The sequence below is a fragment of the Saccoglossus kowalevskii genome, chromosome 15 (assembly GCF_978046115.1).
Source record: "Saccoglossus kowalevskii chromosome 15, keSacKowa6.1, whole genome shotgun sequence".
NCBI classification, from domain to species: Eukaryota; Metazoa; Hemichordata; class Enteropneusta; family Harrimaniidae; genus Saccoglossus; species Saccoglossus kowalevskii.
This window is the reverse complement of record NC_140655.1, coordinates 29436094-29450812: the sequence shown is the minus strand read 5'-3', so window position 1 is coordinate 29450812 and position 14719 is coordinate 29436094. Positions and strand designations below refer to the sequence as shown.

Here is a 14719-nt window from a genome sequence, read left to right as displayed (position 1 = left end):
ACGAGTGTGCAGATATAATGAGACGAGTGTGCAGATATAATGAGACGAGTGTGCAGATATAATGAGACGAGTGTGCAGATATAATGAGACGAGTGTGCAGATATGAGACGAGTGTGCAGATATAATGAGATGAGTGTGCAGATATAATGAGACGAGTGTGCAGATATAATGAGACGAGTGTGCAGATATGAGACGAGTGTGCAGATATAATGAGACGAGTGTGCAGATATAATGAGACGAGTGTGCAGATATAATGAGACGAGTGTGCAGATATAATGAGACGAGTGTGCAGCTATAATGAGACGACTGTGCAGATATAATGAGATGAGTGTGCAGATATAATGAGACGAGTGTGCAGATATAATGAGACGAGTGTGCAGCTATAATGAGACGAGTGTGCAGATATAATGAGACGAGTGTGCAGATATAATGAGACGAGTGTGCAGATATAATGAGACGAGTGTGCAGATATAATGAGACGAGTGTGCAGATATAATGAGACGAGTGTGCAGATATAATGAGATGAGTGTGCAGATATAATGAGATGAGTGTGCAGATATAATGAGACGAGTGTGCAGATACAATGAGACGAGTGTGCAGATATAATGAGACGAATGTGCAGATATAATGAGACGAGTGTGCAGATATGAGACGAGTGTGCAGATATAATGAGACGAGTGTGCAGATATATTGAGACGAGTGTGCAGATGTATTTGTGCCTACATGAATGTTGTTCAGTGACATGATTCTATTTTACCCCCAGAAGACAACAGTAATTAAATTAAATCTGGAACCTTACCTCACCATCTTGAAGTAGGTGTACTTTATCAAAAAGATGAAATATCTGACTAGATGGTTGGTGAATTGATGTGATCACTGTCTTATTAGCATTTCTAGCATACTGCTTGAGAGACCAAATTAAACTGTACGCAATGCTTGAATCAAGTCCAGTAGTTGGTTCCTGAATAAATAAATAAATTGCACTACAGCTGATGTATAACTAAGTAATTGAGTTTGGATATACAACATCACACAAATAGGTTGCTTTCATGATCTCTTCAAGGTCACACATCCTGGTAATTTCATGATCCCCTTAAAGTCACACATCCTGGTACTTTCATGACCCCCTTAAGGTCACACATCCTGGTACTTTCATGACCCCCTTAAGGTCACACATCCTGGTACTTTCATGACCGCCTTAAGGTCACACATCCTGGTACTTTTATGACCAATACAATTCTCCTGAATTGATATCGTTCGCACACTCACCCTTTGTGCACTTGTGCATAGCGCATGACCTGGGGTCAACAAACCGGAAGGTAGGGTAGATTTTGAAGGTTCAGAACACACAGAGTCACAGTGCACCAAAAATAAATGTTTCCAATTCGCAACGTACAAATTCCCCGGAAATAGAACTGCCATCATCTTTCAACTCGTACCAGCCTCTGAAAATTTGCACACTATTCTGCCTAAGCAAGAATAACAAGCATGCAAATGTTTCAGATATGCAGCCTACTTCTTCTGCGTTGCACGTCTACTGGTGTCTTGAATTTTTTTTATATTTTTGTTCTAATCTCGCTTGTTGCTAGGTAACGTTATGCATGCACAAATAGAATTAAATCTTGTCTGATGGTAATTCAGGAATCGGGAATTGGATCATTTTAATGGTCTAGCTTTTTGTTCCCAACTTAAACATTTTATTCCATTTATTTTATTCTGTTGCATATAATCAAGAATATTTGTAGAATGTCATCCTGAGAATAGTTTACTAGCTAGTTGAACAATATTTAAGCATACATGTATAAATAAATCATGCAAAACATTCAATCATAGTTTATTCAATCCAAATTTTAAGTGACAATGGCAGGCAATGGATGGTATACGTCAGACGTTATCGTAAAGAATTATTACTGTAGCATAATTTTTATTTATACAACAAACAATAAGTGGGCCATTCAAAGTACATTTCCCATGATGCAGTGGTGCAATGCAGGCGATTGTAAGTTTAAAAAAAATAAGTTATTGAGGATTATACAAATGTGCAACCAGACAGCAGAATACACTTCAATATAAACACATATGTACTACTAAGTTCTCATCTTCATCACATTGCTGATATCAATTAACCAAGTATGTGAGTTTATTGGAATTAAGGAATTCTGAAATTTAACACAACGTATATTAAGGTAGTGAGAAGGTTTTGTGACGTTTTTAAATAAAACATTCTCTGTCTGTTGTCTCGTTCAGAACAGTAATTTAGGTTATATATATCAAAAGACTAAGTATAGAGGTGCAAGTTCGCACAAACTGGACAGACATTGTTTACATAATTATCACGTGACATCAAAAATGGCGAACCTTGTAAAAATGACTAAGTCCGCGATTGCGAGAGCACACTGCGGAATTTCCTGGTGAAATTTACGTCATGCATTGTCCGTAATCAAGTCCATTGAAATGCGTCTCCGATAATCAAAAGACCTATTATTCCGATTTCTATGCAGGTTTGTTTTTTTGTCCCCAAATTATTTCATACTTGGCACCTTTAACAGACTATTATTCTGTGACAAAGCATTTTCTTTAAAAACCCAGACATATTTCGCACCATCATTATCTTTTGAACGATAACTGCGAGTTTGAATGTCCTAGTCCGAACGCACTTGATTTGGCGGCAGTCCCAATGAGTCGTTCTCGATCAAAACTTCAACTCGAGAAAAACGCGAAAAACAGTTTTGGTTAATAAAACACTGTAGATTTGCTGCATTATTATAAATATACACTAAAAATGGCCAAACATATTAACCACTGATATCGTAGAACTCATAAAGAGTTTCAGATAATGAATAATTTCAAGCTCGAGCGTGAAAAATGAAGAAAACTGCTGGCATTTGAGTCCGTACTCCAGGAACGTTCGGGTTTTCCATTGTTATGCAAACGAACAACGAGGGATAATCCTCTGACAAACATTACTGTCCCACTGTACACGCTGACAGTTTACAAACAAGCTAATCCTTCAAGTGTCTCTGATAAGACATCTAATAAAACGGTTTTCATGGTGAAACAAAATGGCCGATGTTTGAAAAAAAATTGCTGTGTCAGAGTGCGACACTGAGTGGCAGATTTTTCTTTGCCTCGTCTGTCAACGCTTTCTTTCTTTTCTTCGCCATTGCGTTAGAAAAAAAATGTATTAGTAAAATAGAATATTGACTTGGAAAATAAAACGATTTAAAAGAAAGTTGTGCAAAGTTACAGTACTCCTTTCGCACAACCTCCCGCCCGCTTCCGCTTTCCAATCACCTTTTTCTCTCGCTTTTGCGACCGCTTGTTGAATTCGACCGGACAATTTCCGCTTTATTTTCGACCGCGCAAACCCCAAAATATCACCGCCCACCTGCTCGCTCGCGCGCGCATTTAAAATTCGGACTAACAGAATAATTTCCGAGGTTCACATTGTCTTATAATTGTCTTTCTGGTTTTTATAGATGTTGAACAGCTGACAAAAGTTCAAATACTAAATGTTTTAACTATATATAATTATATGCATGCAACATGACCCTTTGACCTCGATTTGGCTTGGACTGAATATTTTATTTTAAACAATATTCTGACGTGAAATACAAAATGTATTTCAACACAAGTACGACATGGTTGTTTGGGGTTTCTTTCCTGATTGTTGAGTCTTCGCAATGTGTTTTGTATAATTATTGTTGTTTTCCCCCGATGCTGAAGGACCGTAAAACTAAATGGCAGTTACATGCATGGGCTGAGTGAAAGAAAATATTTCTAAGCCTAAAATAAAACCTAATATTACACCTCTTTGTGTATTTGTTAATTTTACATATGTTTGTCATGACAGTATGTTTGTAAATATCTAGAAAAATCTCGTCTTTCGTTGATAATTTCGATTGTTTGTTTGGAATGTCGATCCCCGTTGGTTTCTCCATACTGAGTTTAGGAAGGGCGTCGATCAACACCGTGACAATCAGCCGAGAGAAGACAAACATTGACCGTAATTCATGGAGATCATGTCCGTAATTTGTGGGCTAAAACCCCAAATAATTAATCAAGTATTATTATTTTAATATATATTTTATTTTACATCGCAAAACTAAACCATGCCCAAAACAGAGCTAGAGTTGTTCGCGGTGAAACAACCACATTGAAGACAATGCAACTTCAGCTAGCCATTTCTTACCTTGAAATAAAAAAAATAAAAATTCGAAGAGCATCGGGGAAAATATTAATAATCATCCTTATCAATCGCTTGCTTTATTTTATTCGAATCCATGAAATTCACGATTTTTTTTTACATTTGTTGGCAACTTCCGCGCTAAAAAAGTCCTGTTGATAATACGGACAAATATGGTTCTGTGACCCAGTTCGTGCTCCGATCAGGTGACTCTCAGCCAATCAATGATGTTGTAACAAAGCATATTTGACGCTAATTGAAGGGTCGTCGTACAATCCAATCACCGGCGTCGATTCACATAGTTTTTTGTGCTGTGACAGGCTTCAAAATTATTCGCTGAAAAACATATATTTTGACAAACTGATGGAATTTGACCTTAGTTCAAAAAGAAAATACTAGGGGAACTGATCATTACCACCAAGCCGGTTTCCTGTGAGTCTCCTGCGGCATGCGTTTCTTTACCGTACCGGCCGTTGCTTTACCGTACCGGCCGCTGCTTTACCGTACCGGCCGCTGCTTTACCGTACCCGAAGGTCATTAGCCGTACCGGCAAGGCCGTTACCGTACTGGCAGGAGGCAATTCACACTTCTGACAAGTTAATTTATGCATTGATTTTCCGGTTTACCGGTAAAATGCCGACCTGTTTAAATTTCAGTTTTATGCACAGGATCGCCTGAGAAAGCAAAACTGTAGAATTAATTTGAGTAGAATTTGTTTAGTTTGTAGTTATAGTCTGTTTATAAATCATTTTGTTCATGTTTGCTATGCAGTAGCTTTCGAGGTCAAATACACCACCAGGTCAATTTGTTGCGTCTTTTTATTTGTCAGAGATTAAACTTTACCATTATTATTGCATAATATTTACATTCAAGTTGCGCGTGATAATGCTACACATGATTTTTTTGAGACCATGGAGCTCCCAGTACGTCCATGTGAACTGTTGGATACGACTACAGACGGAACTGCGTCTTTATTTTATACGATATTTTTATTTTGTTTAAATTGGGATCAGTGCTCCCAAATCAACTGAGCCGACAAAGTGGGTTACAAAAATAACAGTTCCATGAAAGTGGCTATATTTGTGTATGATGAATCCTGAGTCGGTAGTTTTGGCATGCAACCTAATGGTTTTGGTTATTGTTAAAAATGCACAGTGCAGACGTAATTTTGTTTTCATTTTTTCACTTTATCTGGCGCCAGTGCACGTGTGCTTGGATGTTTTTTTATTCAGTGATTGGGCTAAATATTTGACGACGTTGCCAACGTATTCAACATACGAAAATAGCATGTGTGTGCGTTTGCGTGAATGATAGATGCAGACGAGATTTCTCCGTTTCCTGTAAATGCTGGAAAGCGAAATAACGAAATAGCGAAATAACGAAATAGCGAAATAGCGAAATAACGAAATAGCGAAATAATAAAAAAGGTAAATATTTACAGTATGTTGACCATTGTATTAAGATACGTCATAATGCAAAACACTAGTCACGGTGAGTTATTTAAAACATACGACTCATGATCGGAAAATATGACTACAGTTCAGAATTGCAGACGGATATTAAGTAACTTAAGAGCATATCAGAAGCAATTAATATAAAATATTTGAAAAAAAAACAGCAGTCAAAAGTCAAGAATGCCAACAAGTGCATTTACGCCATGCCAACCGATTGTGTCCATTGACCGACGTTGGCGGCGCCACAGTATGTAAAGCTATGTAGGGCTCATTCCACTAATTTGAACTCGACAATGCAAACATATGAGATTGCTATATGAAAATGGTAAACAAAGTTGAAAACTGGGAAATCAACATGCCAGTAATAAACCACATGAAAACGCACATGTTGGCCAGTTAAAACTCTTGCAAAACTTTGGAAAACAAGACCACCAACTGTATTTGGATTGCACCTAGAGAAATCACTGAAAAAACACCAAGATTAGAACATCCAAGTAGACACAGAATAAATCCACAGCTGCTATAAAGGGAACATGTTGTCTCGCCTTTAACCCAGAGGATGCACGTCCTCAAACAGGTCGCACATGAAAAAAACATTTTTTTAAATTTCATTTAAATTGATGAACCTTGATGGCCACTAATAAAACCGTTTTGTGCATTTTGTGAATTGTGATAATTACCTAAAGTCCATTTGCATTCAGCTCAAGTTCTTTCTTCATATATATAATTTTATCTCTCCTCCCATCATTATTTTATGTGATCTGATCACACATTCGCTATCCTTGTGGTTAGTTGATGGTTACAGGTTTTTAGCTATCAGTTACGTGTGCATTGTAGTATTTCATGTTATCCCATTTATTGCAAACTTTTTAACATTCCTCTTTTATCAGAACTATTCTTGAACTTCTTTTTATATAAAATTGTTAATTCTTCTTATGACTGCCCTGCTATTCTTGCCAATATTTACTTTTGTTCCAAATAGGTGTTTGAGACGCAAACCATTCGTTTTTTAAACCTGACTGTGGATCAGTCAACTTCAGGAAGCATTCGTCACTTTTAAGGTGTATGACATTATTAAATGACATTTCATTTAAATGTAATATTGATATTTTTTCATCTTTATATAGTTTTAAAACTGTACTGTATAATTATTTTTAATTTTATTGTGTTACTTTGTCATGTTGATGTTTATCTGCTTATATTTGTATTTTCTTTATGTATTGTTTATTTTTTCCAGTTCTGTTAATGGTTTTGCTCGTTGAACTGTGTAATGAATAAATAAATAAATATCTAGGTCAAAAATCGTTCAAGCGACATTGTGTTATTATGAGTCAGTTGAAGTGCTATTTAAATGTGAAAAAAGGGAATAATTTTGAACTGATTAAAAATCTTCAGTACATGGGGAAAATTTTTATTGGAAGGGGTAGACAAAATAGGTGGGAGAACAGTTATTGACATGCCTTTTAAAAAAAAATACGCAGAAAGAATGCTTTGGCTAAAATGACTCTTTAATGATAATAAACAATAATAAACAAGCTATGCATGGCACAGTCTCAGTTATTAACATGTCAGACCTTCAGTGAGTTTTGAAAATGAGATTACATTAAGTACTGGTTGCAGACATTTCAAAATGCCCGATTGTAGTACATTTTAAAAACCATAATGGGACCACAAGCAATTTGTTTTGACAAAATGACTGCATGCCATGATATACAAGTATGAATGTTGAAATGTTACTCTAGGCATGTCTGAAGTAATATACATGGAAATGTATTCTTCAAACTATTACAAAGTTGCCCATTGAGTCTCTAGATTAAATAAATATAGATGAATGGATACAAACCAACAACGCAATATCTTTGCATATTAGCAAAAGTGAGTATAAGAGTCCAGAAACAATGCAATAATACATCTAAACATTTTGGGCAGAAAATACTGGCTGAAATCATAATTCCATAACAAAAATTAATGTTCATTGTATGATACAACATGTACTGCATTTATCAAAATGTCCCTTAAAAATAATAGAATGTGAATTTCTATACATGTAAAAGTTAGTAGTACAGCAACATATCTAAGCAAAATTTGACAAGATAAGTACTAAGCGTTCCCCAATTAATACTATATGTACTGTATTAATGTTCCCAAATAATAGTGCAGTGATATATATATAATCAAAATAAAAAAAATGGTCAGATTTGAAAAGGCGAGACACAGAATAGCAATTCAATCAGACAAAATGCTAAAAATGTTTAAAGAACATAGAATTATCAGTTAATCTGCAAACTCTCATTGGTAAAATGGCCTTCTATTATGGATATGCAAGAAAAAAAAATTGCTACCAGTCCATCATGTGTATCAGTAATCCTGCAGGTTAAACCATCATACCAAAAGCACAAAAATTATGACTACTGTAGAATACTTTATTTTCGCTTGCAATTTATTTTTGCTATAGGGATGATTCCGTGAAAATAAAATCTAGCGAATATACTTTTTTTTCCTATATTTCACATTAAACTCATCAAAAATCAGTGAAAATAAATTCCATACAAAACGGCCAAAAAGCCTTTTCAGCGAAAATTGATTCCAGCGAAAATAAAGTATTCCACAGTATTTGTTATATTAACTTCAGCCATTTGTCAAAAACAATCAAATCGGAAATACACATGTCAACCATTATGCCCTGTCACTATACCAACTCTGAACCAAATCAGTCAAAGCATGTCTGAAAATGACAAAACCTTGAACAAAATCGGCCACAAATCGACCGTTATGAATCAAAATGCAAAAAAAAGTGAAAAATGAAAAAAAACAAAAAAAAAACATCTAGTAACCAAATAATAAAAGCCTCACATCAAGTTAAAATAAATCAGTCTAAGTATGTCCAGACAAAAAACCAGTTTAGTGCATTTTCAGTGCAATTGGCCATCTTTGATCAGATTACAAAATCGATGCACATGCATGTCCCAGATAAGGTCCTAGCTATGTGTAAAATTTGGAGAGAATCTATCCAAGGATTACAGAGATACAGAGATGAATGCAGGAAACTAAACCTGTTGTCTGAAAAGATAAATCTATTATTTAACTTTATTTTCCGCTTTTGAATGCTTCTAAAACACTTTCATATTCAGGAGTCTGAATATGGTCTTTGACCTCACTGTGTATTAAAAGCTGCCTAGCCTGAAAAAATGGATAGACACGACGTACACAGTTCAAATTTAAATGATAATACGTATTTTGAAAGTTAGTGGTAGTCATTTTCTCACCAACCTTGTTGTAGTATTCTCGATGATCAAGGTGACGGATAATTAAATCATATGGTGGGTTTTGATATTTTTTTGCAAATTGCAGTTGACATCCATAACACTTTTTAATTATCCCATGCATGAAGGTTAATACAAATGGATTGTCAGGAGTCCAACTGTCTGGGTTACTAAAACTATTCAGAAAATCAACATTCTCTGTAGAAGATGACGGATTTACTCTCCTTACTGTATTCCCTTTTCTTCCGGCTCTTTGTCTTTTCTTTTCATGACCTTCATTCGCTAGTAAAGTTAAGTTCACTCTGTCCTGTTTTTTGTGCCACTGTAGATACAAATTTAGTGTACCATGCTTCTCAGAAGCAGCAACAGCATGAGAACAAATGCACTTTGACTTATAACTTGGACACTCACACGTGACTTTTCCATTGTGAAAAATAAGTACATAATTTGGCTCTTTTCTATTACTTTTAACACTAAAAGCTGCAATGGCATTGTCTTTTAATATTGGAGCTTCACATATGTTCTTTTCATCCATCAGTAGCGCCTCCGCTTTTTTTTCAATAAAATTTATCCCCGGAACTGACAAATCATCACTTAAGCTACATGACAAGACATTTCCAATATTTGCTGCAGAAGGGAATGCACATGTGATTCCACTGTCTTGAGTTTCCTTTTCACCATACATTTGCAGCATAGTCATACTCCGCAGCTTGTTTATATATGAATGTTTTTGTTGTTTATTCCAACTGTGCCATATATCACAGTCTATTCCATGGTGCACAAATTCACTTCTCAATTTGTACTGTCTTGATACTCCTATGATAGCCTGTACGTATTCTTCTTCCTGTGATTTGGCAAGTCTTTCAAGTGCTTTTATGAATCGTAATTCACCAGACATACGATGGTCCATTTCATCTTTAATACGACGGTTATTAATCTCACAATCGTTTGTGAAAAACTTTCGAGGTGGAAAACCTAAGCCTGCTCTTGAACGGACACCTGCCAGTAGACTTTCTTTAATATTTTCATCTCTATCTTTCAACCATTTCATTACTTCTTGAACATGAGGGGCATCCTTCCATTTATTACACAATTCAAAGTAAGCATGATCATACAAGTCACTGTCTTCAGTATCCAGCAATCCACTGTGATAGGTGGTTCCCCTTGTATACCCAAATATATCATTGCTATATACAGTTTTCTCACTCTGTGTCAATCCTAAACTCCTCAGGTGATCTTGAAAGTTGTTTTCAAAGTGCCGAAAACATCTTAACATCATAGACTTAGGAAATATATTTTTCATGGCATTAATAAGAGCTTTTTCACCATCAGTACCACAAGCCAGAACATTCCTTAATGCTGGTCTAAGTGCAACAAGTTGACTGAAGAAAAAGGAGAATATTTTTACATCAGAAGCGAGATGAATTAGAGTTAGCCCAATGAAGACTGGATTCTCGCTGTTTTTCTCTAAATTTTGCAAGCATTTCTTTCTATAGGTTGTTGGCGTTACACTAAATTTACCATTGTTGAATGTTGGGTCTGCACATAGAATACTGAAATCTGCAGGATCTGTGCAGTATTTAACCAAATCGTCCAGCTGCTCCTTAGTCCCGACAATAATTAGAGGCTCTGGTACACAAGCAATGTGCAAAACTGAATCTAAATTTCCCTCCTTGACATCTGAGATTATGGAAAACAGTTCATCTTTTTCTTTACCATACTTTCTGTTAACACCTCTAGTAATTCGGTTTAAATTATAAATCTGCTCCCGCCCACGTGGATAGTCAGATAAACTTGCGGCACAGAACACTCCACCTCTTCTCTCAGAAACAAATTGGATAGTCTCTTTAGGTCTTCTGTTTTCACTTTCTTGTCTTAGTTCTTTAACTAATGAAGGTTTTGTTTTTGTATAAACAGTCAAACATTTTTTTGCATTGCCATGTGTTTTTCTTGGAATAGAATGTGACTCACCATCAAAACGGTATTGTACAATAGCAATGTTGTTTACAATTTCATCACTTGAGTTCTTAAGGTAATACATTATCCTATGAAAATCAGGAAAGCTCTGGTGTGTATAATAGTGCCTATGTAGGTTAAATATCTTACGACTTGAAGCACCTGTGTTCTTAGGACCCAAAAATCTGAAATCTGTAGCTGAATTAATAAAGTAGGAGAGAACTGGATTACCTTGACATACAAAAACACCATTATCATCAGCAGTAAGATCTGAAAATTTTACATGTTCAAGACTAATAACAAAAGATACATTTCTTTGAACGCGCATAGGCTGTTTGAAACAATTTTTTTCCTTTTCTATGTCAGAAAATACAATATTTATAACATCAGCTGCGGTATAGGAAGTGGGCCGTGTCTCAAAATCAGGACACAAAAGTGGCTTCTGTGTAATGGAGCCATTGTTGTTGGCCCCTACAGTAATTTTAGTTGGAGCTCCAGTCATTGGATTATCCAATACATTATCTTCATTGGATGAGTCTGATGTTTCACAGATTTTGGGATTTGGTTTATGTTTTCTGTTTCCATGGACAGACTCCTGTACAGTTGTTATTTCACCATCTTTGAAATAGTACTGAATTACAACATACGGCAACATAATGTGCTTTTCTGTATCAAACACTTTGTGAATAATTCTTTTAAAGGAGGATGTTGCATGTGTGCTATACTGCCTTTTATACATGAAAATATTAAAGCCCTGTCTTGGTGTCACTGTCTTCACCCTTTGTATTTTGCCATTAACTTTTTTAATTTTAACATGCTGCCTAGGACATGCATGACCGCCTTTCCAAACACAAAATTTAATATCTGATTTCACTAAATCTTTGCTACTAATTTCCAAAGTGTTGATGACAAATGTAGCATTTTTGCAAATATTGCATGGCATAGTGTTACAGACTAGGTTTTTATCTACGTTTTGACATATAATTATGTCAAGCACCTCTTCTCTCGCCAATCCTCTTGCATTACTACAATACACAGGCCACTGACATGCTTGAGGACGATGTGTCTGTACAGAGTGGTCATCACTGACCATGTCACTCAGCTCACTATAAGAAAACAAAGTACTTATAGGTAACATTCAATGTATATACCAGTAATGCATATGTATAGCATGAAATAAAGAATGTTTTGTGGCAGTCAAAAAATAAAATTGACTTATATTGAACCAAGAACCTTTTGCATGAGAGTGGACACTTTTCCCACTAGACAAGGTAACAATTATAAACTCCAGGCTAAGTCATATGGCTTTCCATTTATTATTTATGTGCTAAAAAGTAAGATACTGGTATATGCAAATTATACTTTGAGGTGAGTGCACAGACACTCTGACACATACAAAAAACATAGCCCTGCATACAGTGCTGTGTGTACAGGGACGCGTTCGGTTGATAGATAGATGTCTGCGTACCTCCATAGACAAAGTCCGGGAGTGCACTGTAGTTGATGCGAAAGTTAAAAATAAGTAGTTTCTATTCTATTCTATTGCTATTGGTGTTAATTCCATAAAATAACAAGCAGTCTGTAACTTAAATTTAAAATATTCTTCAAAATTAGAAAACTGATACAAGTATCTTTATGAAACAAGCAAATATGACAATTTTGTACATGGCTACGAAATATTCCAGTTGGACACCAGAAATTCAAACTTGGTTGCCAATGGCAACCAGAAAAAAAAATCAAACTTTGAGGGCTGCTAAAAATATCTAAATAAAGATATCGTCAAAAAATGAAGCACCTGAGATCCTTCAACTATCAAATGTTCTAGAAAGTTTCAAAGCCATATCATTTATCATTTTTTCAGAAGTCAAAACCATAGCAACAGACAGTCAGCAATACAGATGTTTTCATTCTTCATCTTGATTTATTACTGTACTGTAAGAATATTGAAGATAACTAGAGTACAAGTACATAAATAATACATAATGCCTTCTAAGACACTGTTGCAGCAAAACAGCAGTGATGCACGAAGGGCTCCTGAATGTGTAATAAAGTATTATTATTAAATTAATAACAAGTCTGTCTTTTTTCAGGATGACCTCCCCCAACTATTGATTGGTCTAAGCCCTTGCTCCAAGACATGTAAATTAGTTCACTCATGTAGTGCCATAGTAGCATAGAAGAAATTTGGGGGGGCTAATTTTCATAATTTTTGGCAGATCGACTTCTCATGAACAAATTACCATCTATACTCATCAAGGCATCCACACACCAAAAATCGAGTCAAACGGTTCGGCAGTTTTTGAGAAGAAGTCATGCACAGACAGATAGATAGATAGATAGACGTACGACAGATGCAGGACAGAAACCCATCCCATAGGCTCAGCGGATCTATGGTCAGTTGAGCCAAAAACGACTAGTAAAGACAGAAAAATTGTAAACGCGTAGGTACTAAGGAATCATCCACCAAACGCCATTTTTGATTTAATTCATGTGAGAGAATGCAATTGTTTTTAAGGCCAAGTAGCCAATTCATCCACAATTGGACTCCGAACTGGGAGTGCTGGATATATATGTTAAACGATCACCATTTTTGGTTCCTTGGGCATGCTATTTCATTAAGCAAGCAGCTCCGCTGTTAGCAATGCACATTGCAATTAAAATCATTAGAAAATGAACAATATGTATAGTATCAAAGCAATCGAAAATATCACTTTTCACCAAAAATTACAAATTAAAATATTCACCAAAATTAGAGAATTTAAGAAATCATCATGAAATGAACAAATTCAATAGAGGTCTACCCAAGGTACATATACACCAAGTATCAAAGCATTCAGGCTTGTAGTTTTCAAGAAGAGGTCAAAAAAGTAAAACATTGACACGGACAATGGGCGATGACGAACAATCACTCATATGATAAGTCGACAGCGGAGCTAAAAAGTTATATTTTTCAAAGTCATGGACTTTGTCCGTGGAGGTATGCAGCGCTGTGGTGTCTATCAACCGAATGCATCCCTGTGCACAGCACTGTACGCAGGGCTAACAAAAAAACGTTTAAAACTTTGTTTCAAATGAAAATATCATAAAATACTGAACTATCACATGACACTAGCATGGTGATGATTGATATACCATATAAACTCTAGCTCTACTGACACTGTGGAATACAGTTTTTTCATTCAGGATTCATGCAAGTATTTTAAATATACAAGGTGATAAATCTATACCTTAGATCTATTTTCTTTGTTTGATAAGGTTCATCATTATCTTCCATATACAGATCATCATCACTTGAAATTATGATGGGAGAATCTTCAGTTTGCATGGTCATTCCAATACCACTACCTTCATAATTTATATCAGTATCGTGACTTTTTGATCTAGTGTTGTCATAATTTGATAGCAGATCAATTGATGCAGTGTTTTGCACACTGTAAAAAGGACAAGACCATAATATGTTTAAAATATGACTGCAGAAATATTTGAAATATTTTTAAAAACAGTGATGAAAAAAAAAATGGATACTAAATAATGAGCAACCAGAAGAACAGTTGCATCACACAAAACATGTTTATACGGGAGTGGTGAAAAAATAAATCAAAAAAAGTTTTCGTTAGAAAGAACTCCTGTGTGCTGAGAGTATTGGAGACACAGTAAAAATTAATTTGAAACAAGTCATTGTCAATGACACGTCCCCGTTCCGTTCATATTTGAGTGACATATACATTCAAAGCAGATCATGACCGAAATGCACCTGCATATGTACAACACATTGTGCTAAATCTGAACAAAATCCATCCATGCATGACTGAGATCCGGTTCTGGAATTGTGAAAATACGTGATTTTGATGCATTTTCGG

General features: G+C 35.6%; 1 protein-coding gene across 1 annotated transcript in view; it reads right to left on the bottom strand.

Annotated features, from left to right (window-relative positions):
• The window catches only part of LOC100377927 (uncharacterized), a 52217-nt gene that overhangs the window by 13694 nt on the left and 23804 nt on the right, over positions 1-14719 (bottom strand). The window contains exon 6 of the mRNA XM_085490690.1: positions 800-961. Coding sequence (XP_085346816.1) covers positions 800-961 — 162 coding nt within the window. The remainder of the gene's footprint in view (positions 1-799; positions 962-14719) is intronic.